Genomic DNA, 25,068 nt, shown 5'->3' with positions numbered 1-25,068 from the left:
CTTCCCCCTGCCCCGTGTCCTCCATCATCCCTCCCACTCCAACTTACTTCTATTGGCTCTCAGCACCAATGATTGCCAGTAAAACCAGCACCAAAAGTGGCTTGCAGGACTGGGGGGGCTGGCAGGATGGAGCTGGGTGGTTAAAAAGAGTTCAGTGCTGGGGAAGGCAGGAGGCTGTGCTGGGAATGTGTACAGAAGTTCATTTAGATCGGTTTTGCAAGAACCCATTAAGTTAGACTAACTCCAATGTAGAGTTAAATTAGATCCAGTTGACCCTTTTTTTTTTTTCTTAAACAGATCTAACCTTCTGGAAACTTCTATACAGTTCACACTTAGATTAACCTAACTAGGGATCCAAGTGTGAGGTTTGCACTTGGGGAAACTCAGTTAGCTCGGCTGGCCATTTTCAATGTGATCTGACCTCCCCTAATGTCTGTACTCACACTGACCAATTCAAAGGTTTGTGTTGCCTTAAGCGACACTGTAGCTACTTAAGAAAGGAACAAGTCTATGTTATAATTTCAGTAAATACGGTTATTGGAAAGGGTGTCACTGCAATTATTTTTTCTTCACAGAACGGACTGATCAATATTCAGCATGTGAGTCACAAAGAAAGCAACTGCTTTGAGTATCACTTTTAAAAGAAGCATTTCACACTCTGCAAAACTGGGAATACTTTAAAGTTTTTTTTTAATGGAACAGAAATCCATGTTATAAAAGTCAGGGTTATTCAAGATCACCCTCTTCAGCCTGATGTTTCGTCCAAGCCTGTGAACATGTTAACTGACACTTAGCTAGCAAAATCACAGCCATACTGCAATTTTTTTTTGCAATGCAGAAGTAATTTTGCATTTTATCTGAAAAATGTGTTTCTAGATTAAATGAAAATAGTTATGGAATTGTTTAACGTGAGAGCTTCAGGACACCAATATTGACAGGGATTACAAATTAAAAGTTATTAAAATAAAAAAATATTTCCTGTACCAATTAAAACTAGAACTGTCACATCAATTTCAGGAACATTCTTAAATAGTTTGAGAACTGGTTATATCCGGGCAGGCAATTATTTGGGCTGGAGAGCCACTTTGTGGGGTTTGGTGAATTGTTGTGGGCTGGGTCAGCACACCTCCCTCCCCTGCCGCTCTCAATGCCTCACTAAGACTTCCTAAGGGGCAGATTACTGGAGTGGGCATGGTTTCAGCATAGACTGGCTGGGCTCCTACAGGCAGACCGTGCACTTGGCCAGGCAGATGGGATGGGGCTGCAGGCAGGCAGGGAGCAGTGTCTGGAAGCCAGGGCCAGGGTGAGTGTGGGGCCAGGGCCCAGGGCAGAGCTACAATCTGCTCCAAGCATGGCCGTGCACTGTCACTGCCCTGGGATCCAGGCACCAGGCTCACCCACCTGGTCTACTCCTGGACGTTGCTCCCCGCTTGCCTGTAGCCCCATCCCATCCACCCTGCTCATGGGGGTTCCATCCGATTTCCATGCAGACCTGCCCTGCCTGCTGCATCTGGTGCTCCTGGCGATGCGTGCAGGGGAGATGAGCTAGGGTGCTTGGGCAGTAGGGCCAGGTCTGGCAGCAGCAGCTGGAAGTCGCTGATGTGGGGGCTTCTGGGAAGCCAGTCGGGCTGCTGCACCGCCTCAACCCCACTGCTCATCAAGGGATAGCAGCATCCCTACACCTGGCCCAGGCAGGGCTAAGCGACACGCTGGAGGCTGTATTTTGCCTACCCTCTGCTTACACTGAACTTCTATAAAAGAGAATACTCTTTCCTACTTCTGCTTCTCTCTGTTTCTTTTGTTTTCATCACTAGCAATATTGCAACGCTGCACGCAATGAAAGAGAAGACACAATTATAGGCAAAGCCATTTTATACTACAGCTCCTGACAGCAGCTAATTAACACCGTTAATGCTAAGAGGCTTTTTCTATTTAGCAAGTAAACAATCAAGTTACATATGCTCGTGGCTGGTGAAGTGAGCCTTGGGAATCTGGGCCAAATTCAGAGATAATCTGTAAAGTGCTAAGAAGTTACCACCTCAGGATATGGGTGACAGCAGATGCAGAGAAGCAAGCAAGTATATGCACATTAGCTCAGAGTTTAAGGGATTCTAAATGGGTGCAATTTACCTGCAATTTACCAAGGGGCTGCAAAATAGGAGTGCTGTAGGAGCCACAAGTAATGTGAAAGTAATGTGCGAGTTACAGCACCTGTTTCTTTTTTGTCCCTTCTACAGCAGATCTCATTTTTCATCCCCCGGCAGTTTTATTTCACCAACGTATATATCATTACTCCCACTTTAATGTTCAGTTTTTACCACCTTTATGCAGTGCTTCTGAATTTGGCCTCCATGAGCACCCTAACTAAACCAAATTTGACAACTGCAAATTCGCAGCATCCTCTGGAAAACTGCAGTAATCCTGACAGAAGTTCATTTATTTTAAGCATGGGTTGGATTTTTTTTTTTTCAAATCTAAAATAAAAAAAGGCAGCATATAATCAGATACATTTACAATGTATGTGCATAAACTGTTTTTAATATTTCAGCGACCTTCAAAACTTTCACCTCTTTCAAACAATTTTATGGATTAAATTTAAACTGGTTTCAGATTATGTGATAGGCAAGGATTCATTTGGGTAGCATCTTTTATTGGACCAACTACGTAGTTGGGATAAAGTTAGACAAGCTTTTGAATGCAAGACGTCTCTGTCAAGTCTTTGATTAAGATTATGAGCATTTTTCTTGCCCCAGAATCCCACAGGTCTGCTGATATTAATATTAATTAATTCGATTTATTATTCAATTTCTACTAAATTAAAGGAAGTGGGTCTGCTTTTAAAAATTTTCAAGTGTGAAGTTTGTGACAGTTTCTGGCTTTTGAATTTAGTTATGAAAATTGATCTTGAATTAATCCAACTGCCATCAACCTTTGCAGTTTAGTACTATTGTAGTTTAGCATTGGAATGATATCTTGTACTTATGCACCACAGGTAGTAGTTCCATCAAGCCACAATGTACAGATATTTAGATAATTTACCTGTATTACTACATGAATTCTGAAGTGTTTCCAATTCTGAACAATTCAGCTAGAACATTCACTCTATCCCAGCAAAACTGAATAGGATACCATGTATCAAGAAAAGTGAGAAATGCAGAAAGCTAAAAGTAATTTAATTTTCTAAGTTTCTGGTTATCAAGTTAAGAAACCTACAGGGTTTTAGTACAGCTCTGGTCTTCCGCTTAACACTAAACATTTAACATTTCCTGGTCTCTCTTCCTCTCTGGAATTCATTCCTTTTTCTTCTTTCACCTCTTTTGTCACTAGTCTCGTTTCTGTACATACTTCCCATCATCTATTATTTTGGAAAGGGTTGCCTGTACCTTTTGCTTTTTTTGTATGCCATTACTCCTGGACCAAAACACTAGAACTGCTCATTCTAGTCCTTCAGTAAAAAAATTGCATTTAGACAGAGCCAAACAAAACAGAAACATGCAATTCTTTCTCCTCTTGGGGTAGAAAATAGCCAACTTTGAATCTGATCCAGAGCTGTTAGAGTAGTAAATTAGATGCAAAGCAGTCTCAAGCTAACATGCACAATTCCAATTCAACTCTCCTCCATCTGCTCTCTTAATTTGCCATTCTTTTCCTCACTTCTCCAGAAAGCTTCTTGCTGCTCCTCCTGCACTTTGTAGGATTGATATGATTTGCTTCTGCTGATGCCAACATGGGACAGATTTGGTCCTAGGAAGTATGAAACCTGTTGTTCCAGCTATGAAAAGATGTGACCCAGTGTAACATTAAAAAAAAATGAATCACTGTGAACTGGAATTGTGTAAGAAGGAGAAAGGAACAGACTTCTCTTGTATTACTTCTGGACACACCAAAGGTCCACATTTATTTTTGTGAGACCTCCAAACTTACAAGCACAAATGGGAAGTTTTTCTAGACAACAAGGGTATAAATCTCTGATGGAGAGCTCTGAAAATATAGAAGAGTTTGGGAAGAGATGGGAATTCTAGGTTCACTGTTCCCAGTGGTAAATCTCCAGCCAGGAAAGGCTAGTTTACTCTATGCCATCAGTTTAAATTATGTACAAAAATTATATGTATATTTCACAGTTGTGTGTCTGAATTCAAACATATGAACTTGCTGAAAATAACCCTCTGTAAACTCAGCTATTGGTTTACATTTAGTTATAAAAGTTTAAAGGTTCATTCAGTTTACAGTTACCTACTGTTCAATTATCTAATTTAAAATCTAAAAACAGGTTTGTACCCCAGTCAGATGCATCGCAAAATATACCATTCTAACTGATACCTGTGGACTGGTTTAAATGACAGACACACTACGGGCAGGTGCAGGGCATCTGAAAAGGGCAGTAACCTCCCATCATGCTGGGAGTTACTCCTCTCATTCAATGCCTTTTCAACTGGAAGCTGAAAGCAGTTCCAACTAGCTCTCAAGAAGCAATATCTATCTTTTCTTTAGCTGGGGAAAGAATACCTTGGGGATGAAGATTGTGGTTTAGGCAGAAAAAACCCACAAAAAAAGGGGGTCTGTTTCTAAAAGAAACATAAGTTTAGTGCTTTGGGTTTCTCTATTCATTTTATTTAAATTATACATATTGTTCATATGCTACAGCTAAATTATTTTCTGCAGAACCACAAGTACCTAGACTCACGGAATAAAGGCCTATCTTTTAAAAGACAACAATTTTGAACTAGCAGCTTTGCAGATATTACTCACAGGCATTCAACTTACTTGAGTTACAATTACATTTTTCACACAGGAAACCAGTATAAAGCTAGCATTCAAAAGCATGAACTTTGTTATTGCCAACTTGTTTACCTTCTGAAGTCCTCCATTCTCCTCCACCAACGGTGGAAGAGTACCGGTGCTGTTGCTTGATGGTGGTTCGACATTGTAGTCACGAAAGCAGCAGAATAAGGTGCTAAAGATACTTCGACTCCTCTGTTTCTTCAAACTGATATTACATTGGGACACTACAGAAAGGGGGAAAAAAAAATCGTGTTATACAGATTTTAAAAATTTCTAAATATAGAGAATTTATTTTATTTTTAAGCAGCACAATATTACTTTTAAAAATAATTTTAAACAAATAATTTTTCCTGCCACTACAACATATTTTCAGTTAGGCTTTCATAGATATTTGTATATGCTTTGGATCGCCACATAATCAAAGTTTTTCTGAGCCGTTATCTCATAATATACCGAATTGTTATTTTGATGCATTTTCCATAAGTATTTATAATAAAATACTGTAACCTATAGGCAACAGTTTGCTGCCAAACAATGACTCCTGTAGCCATTAACTGAAACAAGACACTCAGAAAGTCAATTTACAGCCAAACATACTAGGATGTTTAGACTCATTCCAAGCCGAGGACTACTTTTGAAATTTTTTTGGATTCTTCCATGTGCTTGACAGGCACACTGATGGACACAAAAAGCACTGAAATCTTCTAGCGCACAAAGTCCTATAGGAAAGGAATACTGTCACTCTTCCTGTGCAAGTTGTTTGCAAAACCAGAGTAAAGGAAGCTGCAGCTTGATTTTTGTGGCAGAACATTTTTGAAGGACAATACCATACCCACCAACTGATTAGATCGTAGGAAAAAGATACATGTTCATTAGGTACATATAAGACCTGCAGGCAGGCCTTAATTACCAGAGCTGTAGGTTCAAAGCTTTAAGTCCTCCTATTACCTTTCGAACGAGTGGGACAAGTTTCCCAGTCATGACCACCAGGCTAATCAGACGCAATAAAAATTTAACATTTAGTTGAATCTGTGCAGGCCTAGGTCTACTAAAAAGAGAATTTAGATATATTTTACTATTACATTAGATACAAACCATCCAACTTCTAAGTGGCTGGGGGCTGCATGCTGTGTGGGCTGTACCAGTGGGGGCCACAATAGGGAGATCCGCACTCCACCCAACTGCATGGCACAAGGCAACCCCTCCTGCACCACTGCACTATGCTGCAGGCTCCATGGCACTGTGGGCTGCACTATCCTCCGCCACTCCCTGGGGCAAGAGCAGGAAGAAGCAAAGCTGGTGGTGGGTGAAGATTAGAGGCTCCAGCTGCAGAAGCAACTGGGGGGAATAAAGGGGGCAGTGGCTAGCTAGGAGCCTGCAGGAGAGGGGGAGGCCACACATGAACCCCTTAGACATTAACCATAGTTACCATAGTTAATATTATCTCTCAGATAATAGCATTATAATCCCTCTAATAATAGCATAACACTTTGCATGGTACAACCCTTATTGCTTTAGTCTACTCTACTGAACAACTGCTGGTAACAAGTGACTTCTAATACTACACGATACAATAACCTAAATCTAAATGCCTCGTGTACCTACCTGTCTCTTGGAAGTTAAAAAAACCAAGCAAATATGGCTCTATCACAACTACTGTAAGTTAAAGCAGATGAGAAGTGTGGTAGCACCAAAACATGTGCTAGACACATATTTTGGATGCTGCAGTGAAGAGACCATAGCTTTTGCAATGTACTCCTGGAGTTCCTAAATTACATGATCTTTCAACCTGGGGTTGCAACTACCTTGCCTTAACCATTACCTGGGGGAAAGGATTCAGGCATGGAAGATGAAATTACCTCAACCACACCTAGTTTATAATTTCATACCATACTTTTTGTAACCAAAGTTTGGGCAAGGAACTACTCTGTACTTACTCCACAGCCAGTCGATCACGCACCAAGAGGTAGAGGGTGTGTGTGTGTGTGTGTGTGTGTGTGTGCGCGCGCGCGTGTGTGTGTGTGCGTGTATGGTATTCATTCCTTCTGGTGTGTAAAGTTTCCGGATATGCTCTATTTGGTTTTGCCAATTTTCATCTTAAAACGAGCTGCTTCTTTAAATAAAAGCCAAGATCTTGTATAAGCATCTGACTAGCAATCTTGTATTTAACAAGCCCACCAAATATTTAAAAAAATCACACGAGCTGATAATATTCTAAATTTCTGTCAAGAGCAGAAGGACCTGTCTTTTGAAAATCAATTACTCTTACATGCACATTTAGAGGTTGATTTATATTTTTGTCATAATCTGACCAAACAGTTACTCAAACAAGTATTCTATTAATTTTATCCGTTATTTATATACATTAATCATATAAAAATGTATTCATTTATACGTCATTCATAGAAGTGTTATGTCTTATCCAATCATAAGGGTTTTGGTTGAATTTTCAGCAGTTGAAAACTATTTATTTTCTGTTTACACCTAAAAAAATTGAACAGGTATGTGACCAAAGGAGCCAACTTACAGAGACTAGCCCACTCCTTTGTCCTTGGACCAACCACTTAAGTCTTTCTCCTGCCACACCTTGGTGTCTTACTGTTTTGACGTTATTAGGCAGGAAGCTGCCCTTCGGTCCACCCTGATGTCAAGGGCCTGATGTACATGCTCCAACAATATCTACATGTGTCCCCTACCTCACAGACGTTTCCTCCACCTAGGCAGCACTGGGACCCAAGCTCTGGAGTCTCACTGCCCACCCAGCGTCCTCGCAGATGTTTTCAACTGCACTCCCACAACTCAACCACCTCTCACTACGCCACCCTCTCCCAGGGTCATGCTACGTCTCCCTACCATTTGGGCTCAGGGGTCAGCCACCCCTGTAGGCTCAGAGGGCACTCCTCATACTGTGCCTCACCCGCCACTTCATGCTCTCACTCAGGGCTTGAGGTAGAACACCTCTGTAGGCTCAGGTAGCATTTTCCTGCTGTGCCTGGCCCACCTCCAGGGTCTACCACCCCACAGGGCTCAGGAGAATTTACTCTGTGTTCCTGGCACTGAACGGCCTCCAAAGTCCACCTGAAGGTGGGGAGCAGAGGTTTAACTCTCCTGACCTGCCTTACACCAGGATGATCCTTGAACCTAGCATTTAAGAGGCTGTGCTCCACCACAGGCAGGACCACCAGGCCTCCCTAACTTGGCAAGGTACAGTTTCAGGTCATGTACAGGACAAATGAGGCCTCCTTCTTCCCCACAGCCTCACCCTTATCCCTCAGAGGTGTTCCAGGAGCAGCTCAGCCCAATGTTGCCTCCTTGCCACAGACTGCTCTGCTTTTATACCAGAGCTCTCCAAAATGGCTACCCTCGTCAGTCACCTGGTGGCTGGCTGCTCCAGCTCTTAAAGTGACGTAGCCCTGAAGCTGCTCCGTCACAGACACTCTATTGCAGAGCTGACACACATGTATAAAATGCCTACATATTTTAGGTATTTGATTTTAAAAAGCTGTATGGCAGCTTGCATGGCAGGCAATCTTATGCTTCAAATGCAATGGTTTTGCTGTCTGGGTAACACCTGATCAGATTCAAAATTACACAGCAGGCTAGCTGCCTGCTTAAATTTGTTTTTGTGTAAAGAGCCCACATGACATTTGTGGAACAGATATAAGACTTTGGGATGGCCTCAGTGAAGACATTTTCCCCATGTCTGAACATTTGTTTCTATTTGAATGTTGGTTTGGGAATTCTGAAGGAACAGCGAGGCATACTGCCCAGGTCCTAGAATATAATTACTTAAAAGGAAGTGGATCAGATGGATTTTCAAAGAAAATATCAGAACTATGCAATACTCTAAGCAGCATGATTAAGAGAACTGCTCAACATGTGGCAGCTGGAGGAGGCCTCTTTCTCTCTGGGAAACCACCATCACCACTGTGGATTTCCAGATGCTACTTCCTATGACCCCACCTCAGACACTAAGCTGGTGACCCATTACTAAAGCATAAAAAACAAATCATAAGAGTCATGCAAGAATATTTTTAAAGTTCTGTATGGACTTCCTTGACATACATATGCCATTTTCTGTTAAATGACAATATTCAAATATATACAATTTTAGGCAAGTGAAGGTGGAGGGAGGCTGCCAAGCCAAAGCTTCCAACGCTCTCCCTAGATTAATTTCATTTTTGTTCATACCTAAACATCATATATATCAGGAAAAGAAAACAAATGTTGCCCAAAATGAAAAGAGCTAACATTTCATGCAGCAAATCTACACCGTGGAAAAGATAACTAGGAGAAGAATTGAAAAAAGCTCATGCAGTCTGTGTTCTACATACACATACACTGAGTTAACTATGACTCTTAATGGCACATTAGCTTGTTAAAAACCACCTGCTATGTTCTTTATACTTTTCAACTAGTATTAAAATACAAAGACTGAATGCAAATGGTATGAAGGGCAATGGAAGTACCTACTGTGAATAAAATAAAACCTACAGATGTGGCTAGTGTCAGTGATTGATCTTGCCTAAAGACAGACTTACCATCTACTACCATGGGTTTTGGGGCATGGCAGAAAGAGGGCTGGAGGCCAAAGGGAATACAGAATGCTTGATTTAAACACAAATGATAAACTGAACCATACACTTCAACTAACAGAAAACACACAGCAGACATATCTGATTCAACAAAATGAAGGGGGAGAAGATAACCATTACAAAAACAACCTCCACACTCTACCGATCATTCTCAGCCTTTTTTAGAGTAATGATACCCCTCCGCACCTTTGAATTTGGCAGCACCCTCAGTTGAAAACCAGTGTTAGTGCTGTTGTATCATCTTACTTCAGTGCTTTTCAACTGGTTGTTACCACTACCAGGTGTAAGTGCCCCATGAACCAGCTGCACAGCCAGGGCTGCAGCACACTTGCTTTTCTGCCTTCTTAGCGTTCTCTGATAACCCTAAAGCAGGCAGGAGAGCTGGGGTCTGCTGCAACCCTTCCTATTCTGACCCTGTATGGCATCTCCTGAAGGAGGCATGTCGGGTAGGGGAACTGCCCAGCGTGCCTCTCGTTTCTGGGAGAAACGAATGCATGTAAATGTGTGTGCGTTGGTGGGGGAGGGGGAGGGGGAGGGGAAGAAGGGGAATTGGACTAGGAAGGGCTGTAGCACATGTCTCCTGCCTCCTAGTATGTTATCAGCCCCTTTCTCTGCATTATACTAGAAGTGATGTAATTGCTTCTGGATCTTCCTTAATAGATGAACAAGATAGCTGATGTACCTGAATATTTTTAATAAAACTCTGACAATGCAAGACTGCAAATGTACTAAACAGGTGCTTTCAAAAGCAGAAAATGGTTTTCTGCTTACCCAGACTCACACTTGAGAAATGCATATATTTACTTTGAAATATCCTAATATAATGGAAGGGTGAAAATAGGTAGAAAAAAGCATGGACTGGAAAAACCACTGTTAGCTGTCCTTCATGGTTTTTTTTGTTTTTTATTAAGAGTAGGGAACCTATTATCAATTTACTCAGGAACTTGACATTTGATTAAGTAGCTGAAACTTCAGCTGACTTGGATTGGAGGAACAAGAATTTTCTACTCAGTTATTCCATGAAATGGACTACCTTCCAGTTCACTATTATAGAGGCCTACATGTTGCCTTGTAAATTATTAAGGCTAGAATGCTGCAATTCATTCAGTCTTGTATGTCTGAATGGGATCTTTAATTTCAAAGAGCAATGTATTCAGTTGTTAATCTCTGGGAGACCGTTATCCCTTTTCTTTTCTAGGAGGAAACAAACACCCACTACTACTACTGTTAAGTAGTAGTTACCACAGAAAGGTGCCAGAATGGAAGACCTGGGAGGCGAAGTCGCAGACGGTACGAAATCGGAGAAGTCTGCAGTCCTCATCTGGGGGCATTCTGGCACAGCACCGGAGGGATCTGTGCACCTGGTTAACAAGGAAATGGCCGAGTACCCACTGAACCTGAGCAGAATTAGTTCCTACCAAATTACAGATCCTGAACCGTGCCTGGTTATTTATATCAGTGCAGTCGTCTCCAGGACAGAGAGCAGGAGAAAGGCTCCCTGACTCTTAAAGGGGGTTTCTTAGGCAAAGGATTGCTTAACTTTAAACCATATACATTAAAATGTGGAAAGGTCTCAGAACCCTTGTAAACATCCTTTCCTATCAATGTCTGGTTTACCCCATCCTTCCCCATGGATTTTCAAGGGCCTTCATTGAAAAGGGAGAGGCAAGGTTGTACGGTATTCTCACCTTTAACAAGCAGGCTGACCTCTTAGAAATTCAAATCGCTTTGGAAGAAACAATGAACACGGCTGTACTAAAAGACAAGAGATGCCTGGAAAGCTAACGAAGCCACATAGTGGTGGTATTTCACTGTTTATTGGACAACAGACTGTAAAGAACAGACTCCTTTCTAATGAAGTGATCTATTGTTAAGCCTTGCGATACACCAAGAAGCACACATTTAGGACTATACTAAATACGAGAGAAAACTTATCTGCTTTACATATTTTATTTCTGCCTTTTTTCTTTTCAGATACCTGTTGCACCTAAAAACCCCAATGGAGTTTTGAAAACAATGACACAGAGGACGCCAAATCCCTAGAACCAGATACGCTGGAGCTCAGCACCAGAACGGCCAATGCTCCCTTCCTTTTCTACTGCTGCAATAGCATCCATCTCAGGAGAACTGCCTTAAAACCTCAAGTGACCAGACATTTACAAACCTCATAGGAGTCATCACCAGCGTTTTCCTTCTTTGCAGGAAGGTTAGTAGCAGAACTGCCTCTTTTGGCTTCTGGTGTTTTTGAATGTACAGTATGTGTCACAGCATGCAGCATTAGCTGGTCTTACAATAGCGCAGTGATTCTCAACCTCGATGTGGTAGCATCCTGGGGTGTCCCGAGATTATTTCAGAGGTGCACGGAAGACCACGCAATGGTTGTACGTGAGTAAACATGATTCACAAATACATAATGACAATGATTTCAAATAAAAATTCCCAGCGTTAAAAAGAAAAAGAAAAAAAAAAAGAGGAAAAAGTGGGATCTGTTGGTTTTTTTGAGTTCTTTGCAATAAAGTAATACAAAAAAAAAATTTTTTTTTTTCTTTTTTTTATTATGGAAGACTGGAAACTAGAAGTGGGGATGGATCTCAAAAGACTGAAAACCGCTGCTGTAGGGATATGCTCGTCTGCCAAGGGTGCTTGTGTGGAAACCAACTCCATACTTCTGAGAGCCCTGAGAGAAGGCGTCTGTACTACTTTTTTTTAGTGTTTCAGAAAAAACTAGATCAGTTTTTGGCAGCAGCCTGATTCTCTTTGGAATAATCTACCTTCATTTAGAACCTAGCTAACATTAAATTTCACTGACAATATTAAGGTACCTGACCATTCACGAGTCTAGTCCTGCCGATGGCCACTAATACGAACCCCCCCCCAAAACAAACAGCAGCTCTTCTACAGCATTCCTCAAGTTTTCTTATACAGTGAAGTTCAAGACACGTTCACCTACTCGGTACAAATCAATCCATTCCCAAAGATGGCACACAGAACAAAGACATTTTCTGTACTAAACATGTAGTTGGATTTTGTGTTTACCATGTCACCCAAAACTTGGTGCCTCCTCTATGGAGAGTGAGCTTCTGAGTTACCTCTGAAACAAGTAGTCATGAAATGGTGTCATGACTTCCATGAACGGCAGCTACAGCTATGTACGAATGGAATACAAATATATAACATTCTTCTACTGCTTTTACTAACTTATTGTCTTTGCATCAAAATACTGGAATTCTCCCCTTCTTTTTTCTGTAAGATGAAGTTGCTTCTAATACAACACTCCAAAAGAGCCTGTGAAAAAGCTGTCAGAAAAAAAAAAAAAAAGAGAGACCTAAACCCATAGCCCTTTTATTTAAATACTGAAGACAAACAGCTGAGAATGAAGGGCGGTAACAGAGCTGTTACATGTACACACAATTGCATATTCTGTCAGAGAATGATACAGTGGGTCCAAATTCCTTCATCATTTCAATTTCAAACCGCATGAAGATTCTTCATCTCAGTTTCATCGTACCATGCACAAAGCTGACGTTCTCCCATTAGAGATTAGCAGTGTCTTGGCAGATACTATGGGAACTACAGCTGGTCTTTTACATTTTGCTACCTAAAATGCAATACACCAATTTAAGTCTAAGATGAAATGTAGGCGAAACATGTGCAGGATATGGGACATAAAACACATAGCCATTGACTAAACGAATAAGGCAAGATCATTCTAGAAACAAAATGAGGTCCCCGTTTGTGGCAAGCACCAGTTTTGTAGATGGAAATTTATTGATCCTTTATGTTCAAAAACCCAGAAATGCCAGAGAGGACAGAGCTGTCTGTAAACAGTATAAATAAGGACCGCTTTTCAGATGCATTTGATCAAATGAATATACATTACAATGATGCACAACTGTTATGTTAGCGTCCTCTAAATCAGTGGTGAGCAACTTTTTTAGACTCAAGGCACTCCTTGAAAATATCAGCTCTTAGCTTTCACTTGGTTTTTGACTGCAGGGGAGAAAAAAAACAAAAACAAAAACAAAACAAAAAAACCCAAAACAAAACAAAAAACAAACAAAAAAAAATCAGAGCAATTTTTCCCCCTTTTTTTGTGCAAGGAACTGGGAAAGACAACAAGAGGTCAGAATGGTTTTTGACACCTTGGATATCCATTTGAAATGTGTGGGGTTATCCTGTGAATCATGCATGCACACTTGGTGCTACAATGGCACAGCACCCCACGGCAACTTTGAAAGGATCTCCTGGAACCACTGCTTTAGTTACAGCATTCAATAAAGGTTACCTAGCATCAATTTTGTATCGTCTTTGTATCATTCTCTGGAGAATTAATAAGATCATTAGGAAAGAAGCAAATGATATCTGTGACACCTCATTATTTATCCCGATAAAGGGGAAAAGATTTTGTATTTCCTATACAATCTAAGTATTTCAATCGATGCATCATTCCTTCATTTTAGAACAAGGATCGAGCTGCCCCGCTTGGACGCCTTCCCAGTACAGAGGTTTGGAATGGGAGTTTCACAGGAAATACTGTGCAGTCTGTGCATGCATTACATTCCTTTCCCGCCCGGAGAGAGTGGCCAACAAACAAACCTTTCTTCTAGTAAAAAAAACACAGACTGCACAAAGTCGAACAGCAGATGTGGCCTATGAATCTAAACATCCTTTTCTGTTGGTAAAAAGAATTCAATGTATTTGCAACATTAAAAGTAGCCTCACCATTTTGGGATGCCAGGTCAGTAATACCATGGTTTTTTGTTTTTTTTAAATAAATTAAGTTTTTGTGTGGCAGTCTTTTCAGGTTTCTACTGTACACTAACTTGTTTTCTATAATGATTTGCCAAATATTAATAGAAAGTGTCGCAGCTACTAATTAAGAGTCAAATCCAGGTTTTTAAAGAAAAAACTTTGGTGCACAAAAATAGTAATGAAAACGAAAATGAGTTTTGTGAATGTTAACTCTTACTCAGATTTCATACAGTACTCAAGAAAAAGCACCATTTCAAGTACTGGATTTTTAATGTTTTCCTGAAGCGTACAGATGGGAACAGAATTGGATACAGGAACTGTTTGTTCAAATTGCTTGCTCTCTATAATTACTTTTATGTTGGTTTCTTAACTTCTGAAACATTAAGTAATTTGTTAACTACTGGAGAGGAAAAAATGAAAGAGAAAAACAAATGGGAATGTGTAGTACACGGGGTCAAAATACCAGCATCTCAGTTTGTTAATCAGGACTGACACTTTCGAATTCTATTCCAGTAACTCAGGGGAAGTTTCTGAATGTCAACAAAAATGCAAAACAAACCTGCTTACAGGACAAAACCACGAATCTGACTTGCTCTGCTCTAGATCCAACTTCAGTGAGAAGCTGTGGGAGACAGGAAGTGATAGCCAATGTATGGCTCCACTCCGAAGTGGCACACGTACAGGAGAGAGATACTGTGAAACAGAATGGCAGCGTTGGAGAGGCTGCACTACCAGGCCAACTCATCCTCTAACACTGCTTTTGAAATGTAATTCATGCTTTGTTTCTGATATGCAGGAGCAGTGAGCACAATACTGGCTAACCACAGGGGTGAAAGATAAGCCTAAACAGGTAGCACTCCCTTAGTCATATTTTATATACAACTACACGCAAACACCAATATGTCCATTTTCTTTACGAGGTAAGGCCACGGCATTTTACTTAGCAATGCTAAAGGTGTATAAATACTGTAAAAATCTCTTTGTTCTACACTCCAGAAACATTGAGCAGCATACTTAAAACATTATATTCGTTACATTAAATCAAGAGACTAGAGTATTTTGCTCGTTTGATGAATTCTGCAAACTGGAAGTGCAGTTTTAGCTTAAATAGGTCTGTAAAGAGGACATCGTGGAGCTCTGGAATTATTTATCAGGTCTCATTGGGAAAAAAAAAAAAATCAAATTTGTTCCGTTTAGTAAGTGAGAAGGACTGCCACACCCACAAACTCAGACTTGGCTCTGAAAGTTACAGTGCGTTCTTCCCATCTCGTAGGTACGTGAATACACAGCAGGTTTATTCACTGTACACTACATGTTTTCTTAACACTTTATTCTCAACTTGCAACATTCCACACCAGCATTCAAAGCCACTTCATTCAACTGAATAAAGCCCCTTCTCATCTCCAATGAAAAATGAAACTGATATGCTTGGGAAAAGGAATTAAGTTTAATTTATTTAAATTAAGATGGTAGCCTTTCTATATACACACACACTGGTGAAGTATGCTCCTCTGATATGGGATACCAAGGAAAAATATTTGTGCCATGCCAGTGGTTTTCAGCATTTTTTCATATGAGGACCCTTAAAACATTTTGAATGAAAGTACAGACCCCTTTGAATCGAGTGTGGGTATTCACATACTGCTGACTGATCACAGTCATTTTTCTGGACTCTTTAGACAGTCTGCGGACCCCCAGGGGTCCACGGACCACAGACTGAGAACTACTGCACTATGTTATTAGTTTTCCTGCTCTTCTTTGGTCTTTTAGCTCTTAGAGTAGCTGGCAACTGTCGATACTATGGATCATGGTCCACATAAGAGGTCTAGTCAGATGCCTGATGAATCCATTTTGCGGCTGACTAGCCCAATTCGAGAGCAACACAGTTTGCTACAAGTTTCACAGATCCATGTGTTATCTGAGTTAGAATCAAAGTTTACAGCACACTGCTTTCTTCTCTCTCGCTTTGCTTCAAACTTCAGAGCCACTTCATGTCAAGCTGCACCCAGTGCCAAGTGTTCCCTCCAGACCAGATGGGTTTCTGTGCACTCCTCCCAGCCTTCCGATGTTGAACGACTTCACATCTTTTTTGCACACATCATGGAATTGCCATAGAGGGCAACCCCACTTTCTAGAGCTGTCCTGTATCTCGCTATACAAGATATTCTTGGGGATACAGTCTCCTCCCAATCTCCTAATATGGTCTATCCATCATGACCTCCTCTTGTTGATAGTGATTTCTAAGTGCGTCATTTCTGTGCACTCCAGTACCTCTATGTCTGGTATTCTGTCTTCCCACTTTATTTTCAGGATTTTATGCAGGCATCTTATATGGAAGCTGTTCCGTTTCCTGCTATTCCTAGCCTATGTAGTCTACGTTTCAGAACCATGAAGTAGGGACGATAGCACACAAGTCTCGTAGATTCACATCTTCACCTTAGCTAATAGTTTGCTGTTCTTCCATGCATAATTCTGAAATATCCTGAAATTCTTAGCTGCATTTCAGATTCTGTTCGTTCAGTCTGAAGGTCAAGAATTCTACTGATTGTAAAACCCAGGTAGCAAAAACTGTTGATGACACCACAAGTTACCCTCCAGAGAGTGATGTCAGATGCTGGTTCTTCCGTCCCATGGTGCATGATCAGTTTTCTTGAGACTAAATGCCATCCCAAAGTTCTTGCTTGACTCAGAAAATCTGCCTCATCAAGAAAGGGTCAGTTTTCCTACCTTGGCTTTGCATTTCCTCAGCCTGTCCCAGCTGGAACTCTGGGACAAACCATTCTGGACAATTTTCAGGGAAACAAAATAGTTGAAAGTCAGTGCATTTGGCTCAGAACCTTTTCAGACTCACGGCACCCCTTCGAAAAGGGCACCTCTTAGCTTTCACTCGTTCCTTTTGACTACAGAAAAACAATAGAGCAATTCTTCTGTTGCAAAGGACTCTGAAAGACCACAACAGGCCCGAAAGTTTTAACACTAGAGATTTCTATTTGAAATCTCTGGGCTTATCAAGTGAATAATTATTGCACACCTAAGGGTGCAAACACTGTGCAGCATCCCACAGGCGCCCTGGCAAGGATCTCAAGACACCCCGGGATGCCATGGCACTCAGGTTAAAGATCACCGGCTTAATGGATCATACATAACCTGTGGCAACAGGGTTGATGTTGATCTACTTAAAAAGCATTTCTAACATAAGAGGCCCAACTTCAACACACTGTTCAGTTGTTTTTGGGATAACTGGAACAGGGGTGATGCACAGGTATTAGAGTTGCATGTTAGGTACACACAATATCTCAAGAAATAATTGCTTTGGATTGTTTTACAGGGAAACATAAGCTCAAAATTTTTTCAAGTAACATACCTTTGATTGATTATGCCCCTTTCTCTCCCTCTACCTTGCTGCTATAATTCCCAGTTAAGTAAATATTTTTTTCAGGCTGCAGGAACAAAGAACTGCACAAATAAGAGCCAGCAGCCATTTCTCCAGAAGTCTTAACGGCAATTTCACTGCAAGTCTCAATTCAAGAAGAGATCTACATTTTTGACAATGTAAATGCAGGGAGTAGAGCGATCTGCTTTTTTTCTCCTCAAATCTCTCCATGTCAGGAGACTAACACCAAAATTGGGTAGAGTTTACACAAGATTAGGAGAAACACTTCTGCTCCACAAGATAACCTGAATTTACGTCAACAACCTTCTCTCCAGATGCTGCCACTGAAACTCTTGCCTTTACTACTTCTGGGTTATTTTATTGCAGTATAATAAACACAGGAGTATCACATGAAAACCACTCAGAAGCTACAGCAGATGCAGAATGAGGCCGATATCAACAAGGAAAACCATATCACATTATTTCTTTGATGATGACATTGGGTTATTTTCTTCTGGAATAATACAAGGTATTTGAAGCCCTAAATGGTTTTGTCCCGTTTGAAAGACTGGCGCTTTCCTGGTGAACTGATAGGGTAGTTGAGATTAAATGGGTGTTTTAAATCTTTGTATGTTTAATTACAGGGCTTTCCCAGGGAAGGGCCTTTGACACAAAATCGTTTCTCTCTGTAGGGGTATGGCAGAACCCATTCCTTCCTTGGGTTTTGCTTCAGTAGGGATGGTGGCTGGCTTGGGGTTTGCTCCTTGCATTATAAATAGGGCTTTAAATTATATATGTTAACTCTAGACATGTAATTGTGCACATTTCATACAGCAAAAAACAAACACATTTTAAAACGTACAATTCTGTAACTAGCTTTAAAATACATGAATCTACTGCTGGGGAAAAAAAAGCTAGAGAACAATTCCCTCCGTCTTGCCTATAGCAGGTGTTTTCAACCTGGGGTACACGTACCGCTGGGGGTACTTGGGATGGTCTCGGGGGTACTCGGCAGCAGGCACCACCACTGTGCCACCGGCACTACTGCTGCTGCGCCGCCCTCTCCCTGACTGCCAAGGGATTCCTGCCTTCTTGGCCAGCCCCCCGGGGTACACTGACCCAAAAAGGCTGAAAATTCCTGATCTACAGTGTGTAAGGAGTTATTTCAAATGACAAAATTTATTTTATGCACTTTTCAAACATCACTTAAAGTCAGCTTCTTCAGGTGCCTGAATGCAGGGCTGCAGTTATGGAAAGACTGCAATAAAAACCTAGCGCAATTTAAAAGAGGGATTTTTCCCCTGCTGAAAGGCTACATGTGTGCTAGGAAATGTAACAGGAGGTGGTACAAGAACTAAAGAAACAGGAGTAGAGTAAATCAAGACATTTTGAAATGACAGAACACAGATCAACTTCACTGGCAGCTTTCAGAATGAGACACAGGCCAAAACAAGGCAAGAGGCATGCTTCAGTATGAAAACTCAAAACAGGGAAAAGTTAGCTAATACCTACAAGGCAAAGACAACTGGTGGGCAAGCAAGGCTGGGAACACTACCCTTTTGAGAACAACAGCCCTCCATCAAGACAGCTGCCTGAAGACTCAATCTTCTGTGCCAGCTTTTAGCTAGTAAATTATCAATAAATCTGAATCCTCTCTCCAAAATCAGAAAGGAATGAGATTTCTCTTGGCTTCGGCAAGGACTGCATCTCCTCTGTTCTACTTCAGCCCTCATTAAGTGCTCCCTCAGTGCCTGCATTTTGTTGGCGACCATGACTTTTCTATGCACCAGCATGAAAGCAACTTGATTCTTGAGTTTCCATATACTGTACCATGCTCCCAAAGATTACTCAAGAACATTCAGCTGTCCAGGTGGTTGCTCTCTGCTGGCTTCATGCTAGTTATACATGCAGACTTCAGGTTTTCCCCAGGCCTTCCTCAAAGCTAGTATGTGGACTGCAAAACCCTGTTATTGTCACTTTATTTTTCCACAACAGACATTCAAAGGTAGCATTTTAGGCCCGAAACAGAAGGCAGGATTTACCTGTTACAATGCAAATTTGACGTATTTATATGGTACTGCTACCTTTATAAGTTTAAAAAATCCTGAAAAACTCCTCCCACAAAATTGTAAGACTAAGCAGAACCCCAACATGATTTTGCCTGGGTTTCTTTTCCATCCTCACTTAGTTTTTCTGCTGTGTTTCTCTCATCCCTTAGTGCCGAACAGAGAAAAGATGAGTAAGCAGTTGCCTTGTTTCATTGCTTGCACCATGATCTAAGACCCACAATCCATATACACAGTACAAGCTATAAGGGTGGAGATCTACCTGGAGGCACAGATAGCAAAGCAACTCCACTGGTGATAACTGGAACTGCAGAGGATCACTTTTAACAAGTCCTGCAGCCAGAACTGCAGTATGTTACGGCTCAGGCAGATTCCAAAGTTGCCAAGAAATCCTCACACGACCTTGACTGAAGTTGGATGCTGTAAATTATGGCATTTTCAAAAGCATTTCAGGAGTTGTCAATCCTGTTTAGAAATCAAGCACCACAGTCAGATGTATCCATTTTAATTTGGTCCCACCTCCTGCCCCCAGTTTTATCATTTTCAATCAAATACAGCCTTCATGCTAACTTTGGTATGGTTTTTTTGCTAACTAGAAGGACGCAGAGTTTCTATACAAGTTTATTTCACCAATTAAGCCAAGAGCTTCAATCACATGCTTATTTAGTCTTAACTTTTAAATTTTTATTATGTTGGAGAAATACAAATGACAAATTTAACAAGACTGGTAGTTTATTTCTGATTTTTGTCAAACTGTATTTGAATAAAAATTAGAATGCAATTCAAACACACAAGAACAGCATCACATTTTTATATTAGATAGTATTAACTTCAAGTGTGGATACATAATTAGAAGTAATTCATGCAAAATATGCTTTGACATAATTAACAGATTTAACAACAAAGGAAATAATAATGCTTTTAGGGAACTGTATTGATAACTTCTAGTCACCATATACATCAAAATGTAGTACAGGTTTCCTACACTTTATGCTGTACGTATGTATTCCTGGAAAACGGCGCATAACTCAAATTTCCATAAAGGGACCCACTTTACAAAGCAACAAATAGGGATACGTTCCAAGACCTCGACTGTACTGACCCCCAGACCCACTTTTACAAGACAATTTTGGTACTCGCCAACTGCAAATAGCGTGCACAAGCACAGGGCACTATCGTAATGGGCGTGGAAACTACAGAAACATGTGTCGCAGACAATGAGCGGGGAGCATAAATGCACACATAAGACTGTATTTTGGCGTACATCACTCCTACAATGCACCGCGCAAAGGAGCTGACTGCGGGCTTCCACCACACTGATCACACAAGAGCGAATTTACTTTGCATATAACAAATTTTTGGTATAAAAAGGGTCATTGCATAAGAGCAAATTTGCACATACAGAACCTGCGTAATGCGAGGGAAACCTGTATCTAGACTATCACATCCTCCGACACTTGGTCTTTATTCACAAATTGGAAAAGGAAAATATGTTTTCCTTCCTTTCAGCTCCCAACTGATTTCTTAACTTGGGATGCACTAAATCACTGAACTGAGCTAGGTGAATAAACTGAAACAACAATCATAAACACAGGCATGGCAGAATTTGATTTTTCTAATATATGATTTCAACAGATAATACTGATGTTTATTTTTAACACATTTATTTCAATTTTTATCAATTTAAAATTTTGAGGATTGTGCAATTTAACCGCCTGCTGCAACAAAGGTAACTACCGTAGGGCTGCCACCAGCTGCCATGAATCTGGGCTCCACTCGCCTACAGCTCTCTTGTCCGCTTGGTCACTTCCTCTTCCTTTGTTCCCAGTCCCTTGGGAGTGTCAGTCCAAACTACACTCAGCACAGGTTTGCAGGACTGCTCCCCCTGTTATTACACACTCCATCAGCCATCTTTTTTTAAATTTTTTTTATGTCCTTGTTCTGTTAAATTTGATTAGCGCTGGAATTATTTTTTTTTGTCAGTCTGAGTATGAGCTGAAATCAACACTTACCGATAAATATTGAATCCTGCCAAGCCTACATCTATGTGACTGAAAATTCTACTGCAGTCGAAGTTATTTTAGCATGTCAACAAACTCTGGTTCCCGATGCTTAACTAGCAGTTAAGCCACTTCACTGGCTTGGTTTTTTTTTAGAATTTGGGAAGCAAATGTATTGCTTGATTAATTTAAAGTTTATAGTAACTTTAGACCAGTGGCTCTCAACCTTTTTAGCTCCAACATTCTCCCTGCCTCCCAGCCTTCGAAAATGTAAGCGTGTATTTTTCACTCATTTCTTGACTTATAAAGCAATTCTTCAGTTGCAAAGAAGTCAGAAAAAACCACCACAAGGACAGAATGTTTTTCTCACTATGGATACCTACTTGAAATATCTGGGTTTTTATCTTTTGACTCACATTTTCACACCTAACACTGCATGGTATACCCTGTGGCACCTACAGAACGAGGCTGCTTCACGCTGATTGAGACTCATTGCTTAACCCCGGATGTCAATTTCAAATTATTTTTCTTAAGGAAAAAGACAAACCTTACGTAAAGAAAACAGAACCCTCCCCCCCTCAAATTACAATCTAACTCTTTAAAAAAAAAAAAAAATTTTTAATCCAACATAGTTAAATTTGTTCAGCATTTGCTACATTTTAAGGTCATGTTAAAGTCTCCTGCAATAATTTTACAGCCACCATCACTGCTACTCGTAAAATTCAGTTTGGTGAAAAATGTAGCACGGCAGTGGGGCGGGGAACTGAGGAAGGTTGTCAGCGGGAAGATCCACAGGGCCCCTGTTGTGGCTGTACTCAAAGTAGAGAGGTAAGCCAACAGCAGTAAAACAAAACAGGGCATGTTTTAGTGATCTGTTGATATAAACAAGTAATTATTGAGCTGAAGCATGAGGCTTCTTGTGCTTTTACACTCCCTTTCCCCAGGGTGCTATTTAAAAAGGGCAACGGAACGTGTATTATCATTTCCGAATGACAAGTGTAATATGTTTAAAACATCTAAATGTTGCCTATGTTCGCTAAGAAAAGGAAAGCCTCTCGTATTTCAAAAGCGTTATTAGTATTTTAATTTAGAGACTTTTCTTTCCTCTTTGGTTAACTGTACATGCAGCGCCAAAGTACGGATTACAGGCAAAATACTAAAAATGACCCTATTGAGCAGAGCTGACATGCCCTCATACAATGAATTTTACGAACTCCACAGAGTAAAACATTTTATATCGCTTTCAATCAAAAGTCATGCTTCAGGACTTGCCATTACTTATAATGTCTACAGTCAGTGATGACATTTCTAACCACTCAAATGTGGAAATTGGTATTTATAAACTTCTCTCCTTATACCCTGCATACTTGTCAAATACTTTTCAACTAGTCCAAAGATGAAAATTCCAAAATGTTGATTTTCTAGTGCTCCGAGCACGTGGGAGTAAACATTATCCAGCCTCTGTTGATGTCCCTGGACTTGTCACAAGGGGGAATTTTCAACACTGAATGAGCTACAACAATGAGTATTTGGAAGATAAAAAAACAAACAAACAAAAAACAAAAAAAAACAAACCCACTCCTCAGAATTGAATTGAAAGGGTAACCACACTACTGTGTGCATTTGACGTGAAAAAGGTAATATAGATTTGACAAAGAAAACAGCAAGATAACTATACATTTTTGGATTCTTTCTGAACTGTAAGGAGCATATTTCATGAATTCAGACTACAACTGAAGAGGGAAAAAAAGAGTTGTTAAACTCACCCAGCTGAGTGGCAGGGGCCAGTTCGCAGGCTGGACTGGGCTCACAGGCCCCGTGCCCCAGTATACTGGATACACTGCAGCTGGTCTGGGAGCACTATGCAGTACCTGCCCCAGCTGGACTGCAAACGCAATGCCCGCTCTGGGAACTGTGCTGCACACTACATCTGCTCCAGCTGGTCCAAGACCCAAGCAGCATGTGGCATTCACAGGCACTGTAAGCAGCACGGATGCTGGACTGGCTGGAGAAGATGCTGCACATGGTACAGTCATAAAGCTGCCAGGACAAGCACCATGCATGCGTGGCACCTGCTCCAGCTGCGCAGTCCTGGAGTGGCTGGGGCACAGGTTGGGTGCGGCACACACCCCAAGTCCTCTCTGTGGGGCTGGGCTGGTGCGTGTTGTGCTCTGTGTGGGTCGGTTCAGGGCTCCACAGGCTGGATCCTGCCCGCCGGCCATATGATGCCTCTGATTTAAAGCATTTAAAAAAAAGTTGAGGTGGAGAAAAATTGACTTTAAAAAAGCCATTTGAGGTACAAACACACTTTTTAAAGTGTGCAGCTGTCTTTCAGAGTGACAACGCTGTTGCAGGCTAAAATAGATGTCATCATGCTTAACTGTGTTTCTCCAAAATACCCGATACAAAAAAAACTAAAAAACCAAAAAACAAAACAAACAAAAAAACAAAACTTTTGACCCATTTGAAACATCATCAAGCTTTGGCCACATAGCAATGCAGAAGATTTGACAGCACATTCAAATGTCTATTAGCTGACAAGAAACTCGAAGGTCAGCCATTTAATAAAAAACCTCTACTTTGCTCATGACTACGCAGAGTATTACACAGCTTGCTGTTCCTGTTAAATAATCAACGGGATCAGTGTGATAGGGCTGAAATCCTATTTTAGTTGATTCTGCCAGGAAAAAAAAGATTTATAGAAGTAGTGCATAAGATACAACATATTAATATAAAGCTAAAATGATCAAGTTTAAATAAAATTGTGCATGCACTCCACAGATGATCTCTTAATTCAGAAAAATGCAAAACATTATTATAATATTTTATCTGTGCCGAGATTAAGAAAAGGAAAAAATAACATTTGCTCCAAGTAGTGAAATAGAAAGCATTACTCTGTTGAATGCTGTCATAAACTTAACTGCATAAAATCTAACATCACATGCACTTATCAACCAAGCCCGGACGGAAGTCATGGCTATCAGCAGCGTGCCACAATCAAACAAGTTTTTAAAAAATATGTATATTTCATCGGTTATCTGAAACTGTAGCTAATGAAACTGAGACCAAATTTCTAATCCATGAGTATACAAAGCAGTGTTATTTTATGGAAGAGCAATCTGCAACAGAAAGTGAACCTGCCTTAGAAAAACCATTCTCCCAGACCTTTCAGTCTTCAGAAGTCCATAAAGTCATTCCATACAATCTAAGTAAGCAGAGTGACCAGACCATGTCTTCTGCATTGTAAAGCCCTTAAAATACGAGGAGGCTCAGTCACACAAGTTGTTGTTTCATAGATTTCATAGACATTAAGGCTGGAAGGGACCTCAGAAGATCATCAGGTCCAGCCCCCTGCCCGAAGGGCAGGAAGTCAGCTGGGGTCATAGGATCCCAGCAAGATAAGCATCCAATTTGCTCTTGAAGGTGTTCAGTGTACGTGCTTGAACTGCCTCCGATGGCAGGCTGTTCCAGACATTGGGGGCTCAGACAGTAAAGAATTT

General features: G+C 40.8%; 1 protein-coding gene across 3 annotated transcripts in view; it reads right to left on the bottom strand.

Moving 5' to 3' along the window:
* The window catches only part of CTDSPL (CTD small phosphatase like), a 113,260-nt gene that overhangs the window by 38,833 nt on the left and 49,359 nt on the right, over positions 1-25,068 (bottom strand). For all 3 annotated transcript variants that reach the window (XM_019529986.1, XM_019530003.1, XM_019529994.1), the window contains one exon: positions 4,852-5,006. In XM_019529986.1, coding sequence (XP_019385531.1) covers positions 4,852-5,006 — 155 coding nt within the window. The remainder of the gene's footprint in view (positions 1-4,851; positions 5,007-25,068) is intronic.

The sequence above is a fragment of the Crocodylus porosus genome, unplaced genomic scaffold (assembly GCF_001723895.1).
Source record: "Crocodylus porosus isolate Cpor-Errol unplaced genomic scaffold, CroPor_comp1, whole genome shotgun sequence".
NCBI lineage: Eukaryota > Metazoa > Chordata > Crocodylia > Crocodylidae > Crocodylus > Crocodylus porosus.
Note: the sequence above shows the minus strand (reverse complement) of the source record. Positions and strands in the feature narration are given on the sequence as shown.